General features: G+C 56.3%; 1 protein-coding gene across 1 annotated transcript in view; it reads left to right on the top strand.

Annotated features, from left to right (window-relative positions):
* Positions 1-18,492, top strand: part of LRP5 (LDL receptor related protein 5) — a 104,458-nt gene that overhangs the window by 79,230 nt on the left and 6,736 nt on the right. The window contains exons 13-21 of the mRNA XM_074336834.2: positions 1,356-1,555; positions 4,543-4,751; positions 5,618-5,808; positions 6,402-6,611; positions 9,470-9,595; positions 13,002-13,238; positions 15,213-15,323; positions 16,462-16,698; positions 17,682-17,821. Coding sequence (XP_074192935.2) covers positions 1,356-1,555; positions 4,543-4,751; positions 5,618-5,808; positions 6,402-6,611; positions 9,470-9,595; positions 13,002-13,238; positions 15,213-15,323; positions 16,462-16,698; positions 17,682-17,821 — 1,661 coding nt within the window. The remainder of the gene's footprint in view (positions 1-1,355; positions 1,556-4,542; positions 4,752-5,617; positions 5,809-6,401; positions 6,612-9,469; positions 9,596-13,001; positions 13,239-15,212; positions 15,324-16,461; positions 16,699-17,681; positions 17,822-18,492) is intronic.

The following is an 18,492-nucleotide window of genomic DNA, read 5'->3' on the forward strand; positions in this document are numbered from 1 at the left end:
CGGGGGAGAGTGCTCATTTATAGAGGTGGGCGTCGTTCTAGTGCTTTTTATGGCATTCACATAACCCTGAAGCCTGTAGGGCAGGAAGTGTCACTGTCCACATTTCACAGGCAGAGAACCTGAGGCACAGAGATGCGTAGTATCCCACACAAGGTCACACAGCTGGTGAGGTTTGCACTAGGTTTGAATCCAGGCAGGCTGGCTGCAGAGTCCCTCCTCTCGACCCCTTGCCATCTGGCCTCACGTTCACTCGTGTAACCCTCACATTGACCCTCTGGATTAGGTACGCCTTTTCAGAAAGCTCTCATGTCAATGATAAAAAAAATGTGAGGTTCAGAGAGCCTGAGAGCCACTTTCCCACGGGCCACAGGAAAAACAGGTGTGTCGTGTTGGCAGGCTTTTCTCCTGTGATGTCAGCAGAGCACCGGTTATAATTCAGCCCCTGCAGCATGTGACAGTTTATGAAGCTCTTTGTCATCTAGGGTCTCGTCTGAGGCTCACACAGCCCTGGGCCTTAGGAGGGCTGGTCTTTTTTGTGCTGGTCATGTGGACGAGGTACCAGAGCTCCAAAGGGTTAAGGGTGAGGTTGTGAGTTCAGGGGCATGTTTGAGACCCCAGGCTGGCGGCCACAGCCTGGGGGTCCCCACTCCTGTGCTCCCTTTGTCCTGTTGTCTCTGCTCCCTGGGGACCGTAACCTTGAAGGGTCAAGCAGTTGTGCAGGTGACCCATGGCCTGGAGGGGACGCCTGTGACTCCGTCCCTGCTCCTGTGGCGAGCAGACCTGGGGCGAGACTTGCATTCACACTGCCCACCTGTAACTTCCTGACCGTAGCTGCGACCAGTGGCCTCCTACATATTCTGAGTGACGTAGTTTCTGCACCGAGGCAGCTTTGTTCACTGACACCCCTGAGGAGTGTCCCCGCCTAGTGTCGCTCCTCAGTCCATTTGGTTCTCAGCACTTCCCTTACACGCAGAGGAGGCAGCAAATTGCACACCATCCATCCGAGCACGACGTCCTTGCGGGTGGGAGTATGAGGCGCGCTGCCACGGTCTTCCGTCCATCTTAAGTCTCGGTAACTTAAAGGTGAATTGATACCTATTTTTTAAATAACACTTGCAGTCGGAAAATACTGAAACAACGGAGACACGTAACGTGGAGAGTAAACTTCCCCATTGTCGACCCCCAAGAAATAGCTTTATGTCCCGCCTGCCTTTTCTCCATGTCCATCTGGTGGGTGCGTCTACTCATCTACTCTACAATAAAGCGGAGTGCTGACGCCCCCTCCCTGCCCCCGCCGTGCCCTCCAGCTCCCAGGTACTGATGTGCCGCCCCCCCATCTGTTTGCCTCACCCTAGCGCCCAGCACCTTCTTGCTGTTCAGCCAGAAAAGTGCCATCAGCCGGATGATCCCGGATGACCAGCACAGCCCGGACCTCATCCTGCCCCTGCATGGACTGAGGAACGTCAAGGCCATCGATTACGACCCACTGGACAAGTTCATCTACTGGGCGGACGGGCGCCAGAACATCAAGCGAGCCAAGGACGATGGGACCCAGGCAAGTGGAGCTGTTGCGGGGCGTGGGGGGCACTTCTGCGCGGAGCTTGCCGTGGTGGTCTCCAGGCTCTGCCCCCTTTCCCTTAGCGGAGGGGGTGCCCACAGAGCACAGTTTTCGGTAAGCGATGATTTGGGCTCTGATAAGTCATTGCCGGGTATACACCTGAGCAGTGTGACACCCTTTGATTCTATGTAGAAACTGGATTTTATAATTTTTGAAGTGGTTGGCACAGGGTCGGGGGGATCAAACCCCATGGGATTGTTTTTCTTTCCACAGTGGCTTTGTGCAGGGTAGTTGATATTTCTTAATTTGGATTTGTTCTTACTTCATAGGAATTGTATAGTCCGTTCTGCTATAATGCCATCTATGTGTTCTAAAAATCACTACACTCACGCAAAATCACGCAGCACAAATCACAGGGCTTATAGGGGGAGGGAGCTGGGGCACAACACTCAAAACCCTGTCACCAACATACTGAAAAAAAGGAACTGATAACACAGGAGCGTCTTGTGCACGTTAAATGGCTCAGGGCATCAAAGCTACAGTGGAGATGGGGCTTCATCTTGAAGACACCAGAAGTTGGCCACAAGGTTGTAGCCTGTGGGCTTTGGTGAACCGGTGGGATGAGGACTGTCTCAGGGGGCGGAAAGTGACCACCCCAGTGTGGAGGTGGGGCTCACAGGGAGGCGGATGGTGTTGGGGTGTGCGCTTGTGTTCCTAGTTGGCTCCATGCTGGTGCTTTCAGCTGGTGCTTCTCACAGATGAAATGTACAGGAGCAAATGTGAAATCTCTGTTCTGTGCGGTCGTCCCGGGTCCATCCCTGCACTGGAAGACATTGGCATTTTCAAAATGCACGTTCTAGCTTTTCCGTGTTAGGTTTGTGACCGATTCCAAGAAGGACATTCTCACCGCAGCCTCGGGGTACACCTGGCATCTCCACGTGTCAGGGAGGTGACAGGCATTCCTCCCATCGTTGTGGGGTCGAGCACATGCTTGGCTTGTCCTGCCAGTTTCCAAAGACTCCTTTTACAAGAGCTACAGAGCCAGACACTCTCTTTTCTCAATCCAGGGGTCAATGTAGGGGCTTACGTCATCATGGTGAAATCTTGATACTGTTATGACAGTGATGCAGAGAAATGCTCGTTGGTGGAGATTTTCAGATGATTTTCACATCTGTCAAGTAGATTTTGCCGTTGCCTCCCTTGAACTGGATGCTAGTGCTGTCTGGATGGGCTAGAACCCCCTTTCAACAAAATACTTCATCTGGCAGGCAACGATGTGACGTCAACAGGTCACCCTTTGAGGTGTGTGTCCTGAGTGGATGGTGAAGCCCCAGCTGTACCTGGGCAGCTGTGACCACCGTCTCTGTGTGTGCAGAGCCTATTGGAAATGGTGGAAATGGATTTCTTTCATCCTGCTCAGTGCAGGTGACAGTTACTGTGAGTCCTTTCCAGAATGAGGAAGTGTTAATTGGCGGACTATGATTTCCCTGCTGAGAACAATACAGGGTGCAAATTGCCTTAGAGTCTCATCTGGGGTTCTTTCATGGTATCTGAGCAAAAGCATTCTTTCATAATACCTGGGTAAAAGTGGAAAAGCCTTGGAAGAAAAAGCCGTTTAGGAGCAGCTTCTGGGTTTCCATTTAATTTGGAAACACGGTTCCCTCCTGCGTCTCTGGCTAAGCTCCAGATGCTTTTGAGGGGGCGGGCACCGCATCCAACCCCTAAGGATGATGTTTTAAATTATTATCTACTTGGCTCAGTGTTCTTTCCTATTTTAATGTTTTATTGTGATCAGCAGGCATCACATAACATTTACCATTTTAACCTTTTTTAAGTGTGTGGCTCAGTGGCATTAAGTCCCTTCATGTTGTCGTATGGCTGTCACCACCATCCATCCCCAGAACTTTTCATCCTCTCAAACTGAATCTCTGTGTCCGTGACACACTAATTCTCCATTCCCCTCCCGCAGCCCCTGGCACGCTCCATCCGGACGACTTTCTGTCTCTGTGAATTTGGCTACTCTAAGTACCTTCATATGAGTGGAATCATGCTCTTACAAAGTCATAGTCTTTCTGTTTCTGGCTTATGTCACGACGCCAAGTGTCCTCAGAGTTCATCCACGTTGTAACATGTGTCAGAATTTCCTCCTTCCTCATGGCTGCGGAGTGCTCCATTGGGTGGGAGACCATGTTTTGCTTACTTGTTCATTTGCTTATGTGTTCACCTGTCCGTGACACCTCGGTCCTGTCTCCGTGGGGCACACAGTGCTGCCATGAACTTCATGAAGTGGCTGAGGACGGGGGTGGAGGGGGTCGGGGAAGGGTGTTGATCGTGGTGTTGAATGGGATTCTAGTTACAAATTTTGCATGAGCCTAAATATTATCATTTATGCTGAAATTGGGGTTCAGGTTTTGTAAAACTGGCCCGCTGGTAAAGTTGGTCTCCTGGGGAGGGCTGTGTGGTTCTCAGCTGGCTGCTCTGATGCCAGCGGGTGTCCCAAAGGCTGCTTTTGGGCGTGGCTTCCACAGGACCCTCGCTTGGCCTGTACCCTCACTGGGCCTTGTACCCCTGGCCTCTCCCATAGATTTAAGGGTCCTAATAAAAAGCATGAGTCTAAGAAAACGAGCAAGAAGAGACGAGATGTCTTGAGAAGGGGCCTGTGATCCTGGGTTGACTGTTCAACCGTCAGGCGGTCCTCCTATGCGTGCAGAACAGGACCCAGAGAACGTGAGAGCTGCCGGTGTGCGAGGCTGACAGCCGGGCCCGTGGGTTCTCTGATGGGTGGGCCTGACATCCGAGTGGACGGCACGGAGCTCTTCCGGAGGCTGCTGTAGGAATCCGTGTTTCACTGGCAAGTGGGCCTGTGGATTGCATGTGTCAAGTGGGCCCATTTGACAGGTTTGAATTTTGACTTTTGGCCTGAACGGAGGCCTTGCCCTCCCCACCACACCGTCAGCCGGTGCTCGTTTCTCACTGTTTTACAGCCTTTCGTTCTGACCTCCCTGAGCCAAAACCAAAACCCAGACAGGCAGCCGCATGATCTCAGCATCGACATCTACAGCCGGACGCTGTTCTGGACGTGCGAGGCCACCAACACCATCAATGTCCACCGGCTGAACGGGGACGCCATGGGCGTGGTGCTCCGTGGGGACCGTGACAAGCCGAGGGCCATTGTCGTCAATGCCGAGCGAGGGTGCGAGGCCAGAGGGGCAGGCGGGCACTGAGGGGTGGGGGCTGCATCCTGCTGGGGCGCGCCAGGAGGCCCCTTGGTGAACGTCATCCTCTGGAGCTGGGAGGGGCTTTCCACTCCCAACATTCTGATCGACCAGGAGGCTCCCGGGTCCCCGCCGTAGCAGCCAGAGCTGGACGTGGAAACTCATTCACGGATGGTCCCTCGAGGCTGGCCTTCATGGACGCAGGGACTTCTTGGCAGCTGTGGAGGGGCAGGTGGCTTGAGTACTAGTCCCTAGGGCGGTTGCAACAAAAGACCACAAATGGGGGGCTTAAAACACCAGATGTTTATTTTCTCACTGCCAGAGACCAGAAGTCCCAAGTCAAGTGTGGGCAGAGCCAAGTCAAGTCCAGACGCTCCAGGGAGGCTCCTTCCTGCCGCTCTCAGCCTCTGGGGGCCCCCAGCATTCTTTGACTCCTGGCCGCACCCCTCCACCACTTACCACAGCGACGTTCTGTGTCTGTGGCCTCCTCTCTTTTGAAGACACTTCCATTGGATTTAGCGCTCACCCTAACCCAGTGTGGCCCCATCTTGATGCTTAATCCCATCTGCTACATCCCTATTCTCATATGAGGTCACATTCTGAGGTTCTGAGTGGACATGGATTTGGGGGGTACACCATTCAACCCAGTACAGGGAGTGAGCTTTTCAGACTTGGGGACCATCCCTGATGGGCCGGGGCCACATGACTGGTAGCCTTGCCAAGGCCCTCTGGATGCCCGCGGGCCAGGGGCTGGGCTGTGTGGCGCTGAGCATGCTGGATCCTGGCTGAGGAGACGGCAGAGCACAGCGTCTGTCCCTCACCTGCCCTCCACAACCCCCCACAGGTACCTGTACTTCACCAACATGCAGGACCGAGCGGCCAAGATCGAGCGCACGGCCCTGGACGGCACCGAGCGTGAGGTCCTCTTCACCACGGGCCTCATCCGCCCCGTGGCCCTCGTGGTGGACAACAGGCTGGGCAAGCTCTTCTGGGTGGACGCAGACCTGAAGCGCATCGAAAGCTGCGACCTGTCAGGTTTGTGCCCCGGGCATCCCCCAGGATTGGGTCCCTGGGCAGTTACAAGTCTGGCCTCCCCGGGATGCCCGGGCTTCCGTGTCATCAGTAGCAGTGGCCACGCTTGTCAAGGACCTCCTGGGGGCGAGCACTGTGCTGGGGCTTCCTGTGCCCCTCATGCAGTCCTGCCCAGAGTTCCAGGATGTAGGTCCCAAATGATACCTGCGGAGCAGACGCAGAGATGAGGCTCAGAGAGGGTGAGCGAGCTGCCTGGGGTCCACAGCATGGGGTAGAGCAGAGTCCGATCCCAGCCTCTGCCCCTGTGTTCAAGTTCACGGATGGGCCGCTTTAGACCAGGAGGCCCCTGGGCTGGACAGGAGTGAGAGTCGGTGCCTCAGGGGGCTTTTCTTCCATAAGATGCGTGGGATGGGAGAAGGGTGGGCACTGTGCTTACCAGAACCAGTGACTGGGCTCCATTGTTTTGGCCCAAGTGGGAGCACGGCTGTCCAAGGGCTGGTCTCGGATCGGCCTGATTCCCGGGAATCCGCCCCAGGTTCCCTGGCAACCCTCCGTTCTCCTGAGCCAAACGTGGGGGGCACGTGTCCCACTTGCAGGGGCCAACCGCCTGACCCTGGAGGACGCCAACATCGTGCAGCCCGTGGGCCTGACCGTGCTGGGCAAACACCTCTACTGGGTTGACCGCCAGCAGCAGATGATCGAGCGCGTGGAGACGACCACTGGGGACAAGCGGACGCGCGTCCAGGGCCGTGTCGCTCACCTGACCGGCATCCACGCCGTGGAGGATGTCAGCCTGGAGGAGTTCTGTATGTGGGGGTGGGCAGCAGCGTATGTGTGCGTGTGGGGTCCTCAAGGGGAGGGTGGTCACGTGCTCACAGCACAGCAACCCCTGAACCGGCCCCCTTAGGGACAGAGAGGAGCGTGCTAGCCTGAGGCCCCGTTTTCCTTCTGGCTGTCCTCTGGACACCACCCTCAGCTCCTGGACGCACCTCAGGTCCTCACCTCGTGCTCCCCTCCCTCTCAGAGACAGATCCGAATCTCTGACTTCCTCGTCTACGACCACCTGGGGACCTGCTCTGCTTTTCAAGGGCCTGTAATTAGATTTGCCCATCTGTAGACTAGTCTCCCTGTTGGTGAACTCTAGTCAACTGACTAATAATCTTAATGACATCTGCGAAACCATGGACATGATAGCCCATCACATCCCCTGCACTGGGGGTTAGGGTGGGCAACTGGGGGGCGTTTAGGATTCTGCCTACCACAGCCTGGTTGTTCTCAAGGGCCTGGGAGAGAGGAACCTCTACCCCTGGGACCTCTTGTTCTCCACCCCCTCCCTCCATGGCTGTAGTGTGTGTAAGGGTCTACCTGTCTCCTCGTTCTTTATTCAGTAAATACACCTGGGCCACCAGCGGGGTGGACAGGGCTGTTCCCTGTCCTGTGACGCCTGCCGTCTGGCCACTTTCATGGTGCCCTTCACGGCCCTGGGGGATGTCCCACTCGCTAGCCTCTCCCTGCCCCTCGCCCCACCGCTGGCCGTGTGCCTGTTCCCAGAGCTCATCTGTCTGATCACCTTTCCTTCCTTCTCCGGCTCAGTAACTCCTACTCATTTTTCGGCTGTCACTGGGCTCAGGTGTCCTTCTCTCAGTGGATGAGCTTCTACCCGTGGGTCTCCATTGGCTGTGCTGTGTTGTGACTCCTTTCTCCCAGGCACTGGGCTCACTGTATTATTACATGACGTGCATTTCACAACAATTCTACTTTATAGTTGAGGACGGTAGGGCTCAGAGAGGGTCTTACCTTTTCCCTGTCAGCTGGCACTTGGATGTGAGGCCAGCGGCCATGTTTTAGCCCCTGGCCTGTGTGCTGCTTTCCTCCGGTGGGCTGTGCAAATTGGCAACCACATTCATTAGAATCATGTGTCAGGTACAAACACATGGGTCTGAGTGAGGTTGTTGGGCTCCCTGCTCAGAGCGGGGCCTGACCACTGACGCAGTGAATTGGTCACTTCGTGTTGACTACTTGGTGGCCAGTTTCTACTCTTGTGGGTTTTTGACTGGGTCCTGGATAAGTGAAGTTGTTAGGTAAACAGTTTCCAGATAACTGAGGCACTTGTGGATATGGGTTAGAATGACTGTGTTTGCCTGGTCCCTTACACCGTCCCCAGCTAAGTCATGGGTTACTGGGTGTCATGGCCTTCAGAACGGCTGCAGGTGGTCAGGACGATGGTGAACGTTGAGCCCATGAATGTCCAGACCTGTTGGTGTTGGCAGAAATCCAGGTGCACTGACTGGCAGCTCCTTGGACCTGAGGGGACGAGAGGGTCAGGAAAAGTACATTGTGCAGAGATGGGGGTGGAAATTGGGGACATCCTGTGAGCACTGATACGCAGTGTCTAAGGTGGCATGGAGAGGCTCCTCGTTTTGAGTGAGGGCAGGAAATCCTGTGTTTGTTTCGGACGTGAGTCACCCAGCCTGCTTCCCTAGAAGATCCCACAGCTAAACTCCAAACCAGGTAGCACGATGCAGCCCGTGGGCCACAGCTAGATTTTGTGAATGAAGTTTTCATTGGAGCACAGCCACACGCACTGGTTTATGTGTCCTTTGTACCGGCGGCTTTGCCATCACAGCTGGCAGGCTTGAGGAGTTGTGACAGACGGTCTGGCCCATAAAGCCAAAATTATGAACTTGTTTACAGAAAAAGTTGGCTGACCCCTGCTCTAAAGCATGGCGTCTGCCATTTTAAGGACACCTAATCCTCGAGGTTGAGGAGGGACAACTGTGATTTTTTTGGTGGGGGTGGGGGTGGGGAGCCGAGTGCTGTCTGTCTTTTCTCTCACTTGAGGGAGGTCAGCCACCCTCCCAGGCTCCCTCCTGTCACTTGGGTTGGACGCATTGTTGGTTACATAGAAATCGGTGAGCTCCCCAGGGTTCCCTAGCCTGCTGTTTTCACTCCCCTGTGTATTAGTTTCCTGCAGCCCCTGGAACAAGTCACCACAAACTGGGTGACTTAAAGCAACAGAGATGTATTCTCCCTCAGTTCTGGATGTGAGACGTCTGAAGTCAAGTTGTCTGCAGGGCTGCGCTCCCGCTGGAGGCTCTGGGAGGGGTGGTTCTTGCCCCTTCTGCTTTCTGTGGTTGCAGGCATTCCTTATGCTGCATTTCTCCAATCTCTGCCTCTGTCATCACATGGCCTTCTGCCCTGTGTCTTCTATAAGGACACTTGTCACTGGATTGAGGACCCATTCAGATAATCCAGAATGACCTCAGCTCCAGATCCCTAACTGGATTACATCTAGAAAGACCTTTTTCCCAAATAAGGTCATATTCACAGATTCCAGCCTTTCGGATGTGGACATATCCTACTCAGCCTGCTATGCTACAGGAGACAGACAGGCGGCAGTATGGAGTAACCATGTGGGCTCAGTGGCACCTGGGCAAGTTCTGTAACTGCTTTTGGCCTCTGTTTCCTCATCTGCAAAATGCAGTGTCACTAGAAACAGACTCCGTAGGCTGCCCTGGGAATCAAGTGGGAGGATCTGTAGGAGCCTGGCCTACAGGAGTGCCAGTTCTTGTGAGTGCTGGCCTGGCCCACATCCCCGCCACCCTCGGGGTTGGTCCTGCGGTGGGAGGCGGAGCCTGACCTCCGCCTCTTTTTGTCTCTGCAGCAGCCCACCCATGTGCCCGGGACAACGGCGGCTGCTCCCACATCTGCATTGCCAAGGGTGACGGGACGCCACGATGCTCCTGCCCAGTACACCTCGTGCTCCTGCAGAACCTGCTGACCTGTGGTGGTAGGTGTGACCTCAGTGCTTTCTGTTGGGAACGTGGACAGGGACTTGATTTCTCTGCCTGGCATCCTTTTAAAATCACGGTCCCTATGGCATTCAATTTCCAAAGCAGACTGTCTCTTCATTTGCCATCCTTTTTTTTCCCCCCCCTTCTGCCTCCCCCCACACCCCACTCCGGGTCAAGCTGTTGTTTCTCAGTCTAGTTGTGTAGGGCACAGCTCCCTGACCCATGCTGGTATTATGAGCCTTGCACTCCTACTGGCTGAGGCCGTCGGTCACCAGTCGTCGGTCGGCCACTCACAGCAGCTCACGGCAGCTCTCGCTGGTTGCTGGCTGCTCACGATGGCTACCGGCCTCTCACAATGGCTGCCGGTCGCTCACACTGGCCGCTGGCCACTCACTCTGGCCACCGGCCGCTCATGGCAGCACACGGTAGCCTCCAGCTGCTCACAGCAGCCCAGTGCCAGGGAGAGCTGTTGTTCGCAATCTTAGTTGTAGAGGGCGCAGCTCACTGGCCTATGTGGGAATTGAACCAGTGACCTCAGCGTTAGGAGCACGGTGCTCCAACCACCTGATCCACTGGGCAGGCCCCTGGTCCTCTTTTCCTGCAGCTTTGTGGGGAGTAGACAAGAATCAGACAGACCTGGGTCAAATCCCAGCTCAACCACTTCCAAGCTGAGTGACCCCAGGCTGATCAATTGAGCCTCCTGTGAGGGAGGGAGGGAGGGAATTGAGTAAAAGCACTCTGAATGGTCCCTGATATATGGCACATGGGAATGCCAGTTGCTATTAGTTGTGGGGATAGAAGCAGTAACAAAAAGTGACAACTGTTACTGTCACCATGATGAAGCCCAGCTCCCAGAGCTTCATCTCTACTGCCCCCAGCGCCCCTAGGTGACCTTGGGTCCTCTCATCTCTCCTTCTCCTCCGTGAGCTCCTGGGAATCAGGCTTCACCCTGTCCTAACCCCCCTCATACCCTCACTGTGTCCCCCACACAGCAGATGGTCTCACAATACATGGGGCCTGTTCTTCTCTGGAGCTTGTTGTGCCCTGGTAGAAACTGGTCATTGGTAGCTCGGGGAGTGGGACCACAGGGCCTGTCCTTCTGGAGTTTTCTCCTGCCCTGCCTCACACTGCAAACACCAGAGAACTAGGCCAAGAGCAGAGGGGACATTTTGTGACTGCCCCCTGGTGGGAGCCACCTTGACTCTCCTGAGCTTCCTTGTGGCTTGTCTCCAACTTGCAGTTCCGGACGCATGAGGCTTTATGGCCTGAGAGTGGCTGTGCAGCTCCCACAAATGGCCACGCTGCCCTGGCGAAGAACCCTCTGTGGAGAGAGCTATGCAAAGCGCTCGGCTGTCCCCAGGACCCAGCTATGTGCCTCCACACAGAGGACGTGCTTCTCTGTCCATTGTCCCCTCCTTCTCCCTCCTCCCCGGGCTGTAGCCCTCCAGATTTGAGGAAGCCCAGACCCCTACTCGCGGCCCATAAGACGTGTGTTTACTGTCTACCTGTCTTTATTCTTCCATGGCCACCTCTCTGGGGAGATCACAGAAGGCTAAGGGGCCACAGGTTCTCGGGAAGTGACATGGACCCTTGTGAAATGGTGGGAGCCAGACGGGCAAGGAACAACCATGTGGCCTCAGTGTTCTCAGCATTGCCACTGCCAATGCTGTTTGAGCCCCTCCTGAGCCAGGCACAGCCCCCACATGCAAACGTGCACACACGCACACACACGTGTGTGCTCTTACCCGACTACCTCGGTTACTTCTTGTGATGGAGCCTGTGAAGTAGGGTGGCTGTTTCTGTTTTAGAGATGGGAAAATGGAGGCTCTAGGAGCTTGGGGGTGGGTCCGTCAGGTTACACAGCGGCAGAGGGGAGCCTGGGCACAACCCCAGGTCTGTCCAATCCCCCCCACCCTCATCCCACCCTCACCCTCCAGCCACGGCTGCCGGCCCTGCAGAAATCAGAGCTTGACCCCACAAGGGGGTCATGGACCCTTTTTTTTCCTGGATAGGGGGTCAGTCAAAACAATAGGCACAGGGTCTTTGGGAGCTGAAGTGGGGCGGGGACCCCTGTCCACATATATGTTGCCGTGGCCAGCCTCTGCGTGTGTCCTTTGTTGGTGGCTCAGCATGCAGACATCGTCCCTGGCTCCCTTTGGATGTCATGGGCACCCAGGCTTCTACTGGCCCTGGTGTGTCCTTTGTGGCCGTGCTCAGTGGGGACAGCCAGGCTTCTTTTTGTGTTTGCTCACATTCCCTTCCCCACACATATCCCGTTCAGCTTGGTGTGAACCTGGCAGTTACACAGGTTCCAAATGTCAAGGCTTAGGTGCATTGTTGCTGCGGGAAACCAATACTTTTTTCCTTAATCAGGTTTCCAGAGCATTGAGGACTGTTGTTAAACTTTGAAATGAAGTTCTGGCCTATTTCCCGGCCTCAGTTTTCTGTGATTTCCCACACAAAGGAGGGGAGGGATGGTGATGGGAACCCCCCCCTCCCGGAAATGGGCAGACTGAAGCCATGGGGCTCTCTCGCTTCTCTCTGCTGGTGCCCCCGCCTCTGTGCCCATCTACATGCCAGACTCCAGAAAAATGCCACTCACTGAGCACTACTGCCCTTGGCCTGTGCTGAGGAAGTTGGCTCTGAGGGGTGGACTGACCCACCGTGGTCACCTGGTAGGAGGTGGCGCCAGGTCTGCTGTCCTCTGCTCTCGGAACTCAGTACCCACACACGACTCCCTCCACCTGGGAGCCTTGCCTCCCCTTCCTCACCCACTTTGCACCCGCTATGGTATCCTCACCCTCCTGCCTTTTCTTAGCCCACTCTTTCGTAAGGTGCCCAGATCCTCTGCCAGCCCCCTCTGTGCCCATGGGCATGCTGGCCACCTGCAGAATTCCAGCTCACTGCTCCAGCCGCCCAGCCCTGTTACAGATGTGGGTGCTGACCACCTGCTTGCTGACCCACTGGGTGCAGTGGACACTCAGGCGTGGCCAGGCCACCATGCACACACTCGATGCACTGGACTGACAGCCGGGCCTGGGGCTGGAGGCGGCAAAGGCAGGCTCCAGCAGAAGGGACAGACAGGACCCCTAGCAGAAGAGGTCTGCCCCTGCTTCCCAGCGGTCACAGCTGAGTTCCCAGCCTGGAGCGTTTCCCGCTGTATGCGGTGTAGTGCCTGCTACTTAAAGTTCACGGTCCCAATTAGCCTCTTTTCCCTCCACAGTGAAAAAACAGCAAAAGTCACGTCTTCTTTCAGCAAACGTTTATTACTCCCACCTTCATCTTACGCCAGGGCAGCGTCAGCTGACAGGACACACTAGACGATGCAGCACCAGACGCGCATCGCCGGGATTTCTTTGCGTGGGGCGGGGCTGCCAGTGATGGTGTTTCTGTCTTCCCCAGAGCCTCCCACCTGCTCCCCGGACCAGTTCGCCTGTGCCACGGGGGAGATCGACTGCATCCCCGGGGCTTGGCGCTGCGACGGCTTCCCCGAGTGTGACGACCAGAGCGACGAGGAGGGCTGTCCTGTGTGCTCGGCCGCCCAGTTCCCCTGCGCGCGTGGCCAGTGTGTGGACCTGCGACTGCGCTGCGATGGCGAGGCCGACTGCCAGGACCGCTCAGACGAGGCCGATTGCGATGGTGAGGCACCCTCTTCCCTTCCCCTGCCCCGCCCACAAGGTCCCGCCCACAAGGTCCCGCCCACACGGCCCGCCCACACGGGCCCCGCCCACACCGGCCCCGTCCCTGATTGCCCCTCCCTAGAGCAGTGCAGTTCCCATGAAGCCACTTGTTCTGCCCTCCAGAGTGCCCAGCTGGGGCTCTGTCTGCCCGCACCGGGTAGGGTCTCTGTGAAACCTTTCCCCAGAGCGGAATCACCAGGTCCTCCTCAGCTTGGGAGGAAAATAAGTTAGTTTCAGGCCAATGAGGAAAACCCTGCCATTTGCCCCCATCCGGTTCTGCCAAGCACTTTGGCTTGAAGGCAGACTGTAAGAGTCAGTCTTGCCTTCTCTCATTTGGTCAAGAGTTTTACAGAAATCCAAGGCAAATCCAGTAGTTGGCTGGATTTCCATGGCTTACACCTTGGTAAATCCCCATCCCAAAAGACAGTGCTGTCATCCACCCAGCAGTCTGTGGGATAACCCCTGGGTGGTCGCTAGCAACCCATTAAACCAGGAGTTAACAAAGACTCGTGCCAGATCCACTCTGACCAGCAGGATCTTCCTTTAGACCTCGACAGTGATACATCTACCTCTGTGACCCCTCTGAGTTTTCCTTTTATAAATGGCCTACTCAGTTGGTTCCTAACCACATGTTGTCAGCACCACGGCCCCACGACTGCCACTTAGCTGTCAATGGGTCATTCTTACTGCCTCCCCCATAGCCACCAGGTCCTGTTTTAGGTAACCCACCATCCCCATTCATGATGAGCAGCCTTTCTGTGGACGATGAAGGCTTGGGGGCCGTTTCCCTAGATGTTTCTATAAAGCCACAGTTGTTAAGTCTTTTCAGCTGATAAACACTTTGAGAATTTGATGGAGGCTTTAGACCAGAGGTTGGGAAACTGGCCTGAGGGCAAAATCCAGACCAGCACTTTTTTGGTAAATAAAGTTTGATTGGGATGCAGCCAGGCTCATTCGTTTCCTTATTGTCTGTGGCTGGGCTTGGTGCAGTTACGATAGAGACCTATGGTCCTCGATGCCCAAATACCTACTATCTGGCCCTTTACAGAAATACTTGCTGAGTGCTGCTACAGCCCCTGCCCCGGCACCGTGTTGTGGCCTCCATCTCAGAGGATGGCAGGAGCCACGAGTAGGAACTGTCCCCTGCCTCCTCCCACTGCTGACAGAGCCGAGAGCAGGCCCCTAGTGCAGGCTCTGGGCTCCACCCTCTGTTTTGAGAGCTTCCTTCCCTGCTCGGTTAACAGCAAATGGTCCCACCCACCCTGAGGACAGGGTCCCTTGTCTCCAGTTCTCAGAGCGGGGCATCTGGGGTAGGACAGGTGGGGAGCTGAGACAGCAAGTGTGCTTGACGGCTGAGGCCCCAGGCAGCTGCCTTCCTGGTGGGGCTGTAGCTTCTTCGAGGACAGTGTCTGGGAGCAGGAAGGGAGGCGGCCGCAGCAGTCAGTACCCAGCGTTTTGCTTCCTCCCACCCCCAAAGGCTGTGAGCTGCGTTGTTCACTTGCGTGGGATGCTTTTACCGTCATAGTGGCTCTGCTGAGACGTCACCTGTCCCCTGCCCCACACACTCTAGGGAGCCAAGGCTCCTTGTGGGCCGTGCTCTAGTTGGCTCTCACCTGCCCTGTGACCTGGGAGAGCCTTGGTTAGTCCTGGTGCCGTGTGGGAGGAGTCTGGTCAGTACCTCCCGGTGGGTTGTTAAGGTGTCTTCCCTGCCAGTCCTGAGCCCGGCCCTGAGGAGGCCTTGGAACAGGGGTCAGCAAGGGGAAGGAGAAGAATGGGTTTGCCATGACCTGTCTCCAACCCCAGTCCTGGAAGGGGTCCCCTTTGTCTACTCTGAATTTGGAGCCCAGACCTTTGTTGTTGGGTCCCGGGTGGCGGGGCAGGGAGCCACGTCAAGCCTGCCAGCTTCTCTGAATGCAAGGCCTGCTCCTTACAGCCGTCTGCCTGCCCAACCAGTTCCGGTGTGCCAGTGGCCAGTGCGTCCTCATCAAGCAGCAGTGCGATTCCTTCCCCGACTGTATCGATGGTTCTGATGAGCTCATGTGCGGTGAGCCGGATTCCCAGAGGGTGGGGGTGGGAGGTCTCCCTCCAGTGCTGGGGTTTTGCCCAGGAGTGTGGGGTCTAGAGGAAGGAAACATACTGGGGGCCGTGTTTAAGGGGGCTAGGAAGTTGGGAGTACTTGGCCTTTGGGGGGAGGTACGGAAGCCTTCCTGGAGGTGGAGGCAGCTGGGAGGCTGAGCTGGGAGAGGAGGGGGAGACTCTGAGCTCTGAGGCATTTCAGCTGGGACAGAGGCAGGCCCCCTTGATTATGTCAAGCCAGGCCTGAGTGGGACGCATCATTCTGCTGCCCAGGACCTCACTCAGCAACATCTGTCAGGCAGTAAGATTGCCCCCGGATGACAGGGCTGTGTCCAAGTTGAATCTAGAGCCGGCATTCCAGCTCCCATCCTGTCTGAATCAAAGACTGCCTATCAAGGCCTGGTGGCTTTGATAGTGGACCATGTTCAAGGAGCACCCCCACCTGGCAGTCCCACACACGGGGTGCCCAGAGGTTCCCCTGAGCTGGCTCCTGGCTTTATGGGTTGGGCTGAGCCCCACGAGTCCAGGCCCTGTCACACTCTGCCCCTCACAGTGCCCCCACTCAGGATTTCTGTGGAACTTAGTGAGCCCTGCTGGTGAAGGCCCTGGGCCCGTGGTCTGCCTGTTCGCCCAGCCCCTGTGCATGGCTGAAGTCCACTGCTACGTAGGCTGGGAGACACCAGGCTCCATCCACCTGTCCCCACATCTGCAGCCTGCTGGTCAGCAAATCATAACCAGCTCCAAGGGCGTCCTGGCCACGCTCATGACTCATGGAAGCATCTGGTATATACACTTCTAGCCACCACCGAGAGCCCCTGGACAAGGGGATGACAGGGGAGTCACCCCTGAGGGGCCGTTGGGACGTAGGTAGAGCTTAGCCAGACAGAGCAGAAGGAGGGCACTCCGGACAGGCCAAGGGGGCAGCGGGTCAGAGGTACTGAGGTCAGCATGGCTCCCCAGCACCCCATAGCCCCCCTTCTTTATTCCCTACAACCGTGGGTGCTGGGCCTGGGCAGAACCAGCCCCTGCAGGGTACATGGTGGCTCCCCACAGGCGCCTGTTCTTTTGTGGTTAACGATGACCACCTATCCTCTGTCCCCTGGCAGAAATCTCCAAGCCGTCCTCGGATGATGCCCCAGCCCACAGCAGTGCCATCGGGCCTGTCATTGGCATCATCCTCTCGCTCTTCGTCATGGGCGGGGTCTACTTTGTTTGCCAGCGTGTGGTGTGTCAGCGCTACACAGGGGCCAACGGGCCCTTCCCACATGAGTACGTCAGTGGGACCCCCCACGTGCCCCTCAATTTCATAGCCCCAGGCGCCTCACAGCATGGTCCCTTCACAGGTAAGGAGCCTGAGAGGTGTGTGCAAGGGCCCTGGGCAGAGATGGGGAGAGTAGTCTGGACAGGATGTGGGATGAGTAGATCAGGAGTGCCGCTACCATGGCCCTTGCTGTGCACATGGCAGACATTACTAATCGATCACAGCACTCAGGCTCTACTGTGGCACCTGTCCTTGGTATCAGCGTCCTTCTCAACACAGAGGCCTGCACAGCTATGACCCGCCCTTTGGCCTTGGAAGTGTGGGGACAGCTCTTTGGACTTGACCTTCAATATTCTTGTGGGGTGTGTCTTGAGTCATCCGTGGGGGGCAGCTGGGTTTTCTGTAGCATCAAAGGAGTCGGCATATATAACAAGCAGTTTTGCCCTGAGCACGGTTTGGACTTGGCTGTGCAGTTATAGTGACTCTGTGGTATGGTCCACAGAGCCACAAACCTGAGAGGCCATGTGTATAGATGCCCTGGTCCCACGCCAGGCTGAACCACACTGGTTCACTTCACAGAGAAGGTGGGCTTAGTCAGTGCTGAGCCCAAGAGGTCAGCTCCAGGGCCTGTCCAGCCCTGGGTCCCTCTCTCCTTTCTCAACGCCCTGCCCAGAGCCAGCCTTGTTGGGGCCCTGATTCTTCTTGGGGGGGTGGGGTTGTCAGGGGGTCTCAGCAGCTCCGAGAGGCCCGAGGTGCTGGCTTGGTCACTGTTGCAGCAGCCCCCAAGCAGGGCCGTGTCTGTGCCAGGCGGCTCTGTGCTGAGACCTTGAGTTCCTTCCTACAGGCTCACAGCGGCCCCTACGGGAGGTGCTGTGCGTCTCCCCATTTTACAGCTAAGGCTCACACCTGTGGTGGGCAGAGGACCTGGGGCGGTGGGGAGGTCGGACACACCTCAGACAGGACTTATCCACCTGAACCTGGTCCTGTGGGTGGCTGGAGCTGAGGAGGACCCGCCGTGTCTGTGGGGTGCCCCAGCCTGACCTGCTTGTCCCCCTGGCCTGGCAGGCATCTCATGCGGCAAGTCCATGATGAGCTCCGTGAGCCTGATGGGGGGCCGGGGCGGGGTGCCCCTCTACGACCGGAACCATGTCACTGGAGCCTCGTCCAGCAGCTCGTCCAGCACCAAGGCCACACTGTACCCACCGGTGAGTGGGGTGGGGGGAGGCCTGGCTGGCTGGAGGTCCTCACCACCAGTGGCTGACCAGGGGGCACTCCTTAAAAAATGACCTCAGGATTTCTGGAATTAGCTATCCCTCCTTACAGAATGGTGAGAACGTTGACTTTCCTTTCTCTCCAGACCCTGTCATTTTCCTCTTCAGCGATATTGTTTCCAATTTAGAAAAGGGTACTCCTTATTTATTATGGACAATCTAGAAACAATACAACAATCTATAGAACAGAAGTCTCACCCATCATCCAGCCTCCCAGGGTGGCTGTTGGGCATTTTAGTGTCCGGGTAGCGGTCTCTGTTCCACACAGGCCCGCCCGCCTATGGCTGCCTCTGTAGGGCACATCTGGGCGGGGTGCTCAGGTGTGCTTGTTGCAAGCTCCCCCTCAGCGTTCTCCCCAGGGACACCCCACTTTCCTACCAAGGCTTGCTTGTTCACAGAAAATAACTGGGTTGTTTTCTGAAGGACAGACACTCTTGAGGGGACTTGTGTGGCTGAAATGCTCCTTGGAGCTTCTGGCAGCCCAGGCAGGGTCGGGCTCACCCTAGCCAAGCCACATGCCAGAGCGAAATGATCATACAGAGGGTGAAACACTGAAGCCCCCAGGGCCCGAGCGCCCTGCAGCATCCCATGTGGGGACTCTCTCT

This window comes from Rhinolophus sinicus, chromosome 14 (assembly GCF_057876585.1).
Source record: "Rhinolophus sinicus isolate RSI-liver-muscle chromosome 14, RSI-T2T, whole genome shotgun sequence".
NCBI classification, from domain to species: domain Eukaryota; kingdom Metazoa; phylum Chordata; class Mammalia; order Chiroptera; family Rhinolophidae; genus Rhinolophus; species Rhinolophus sinicus.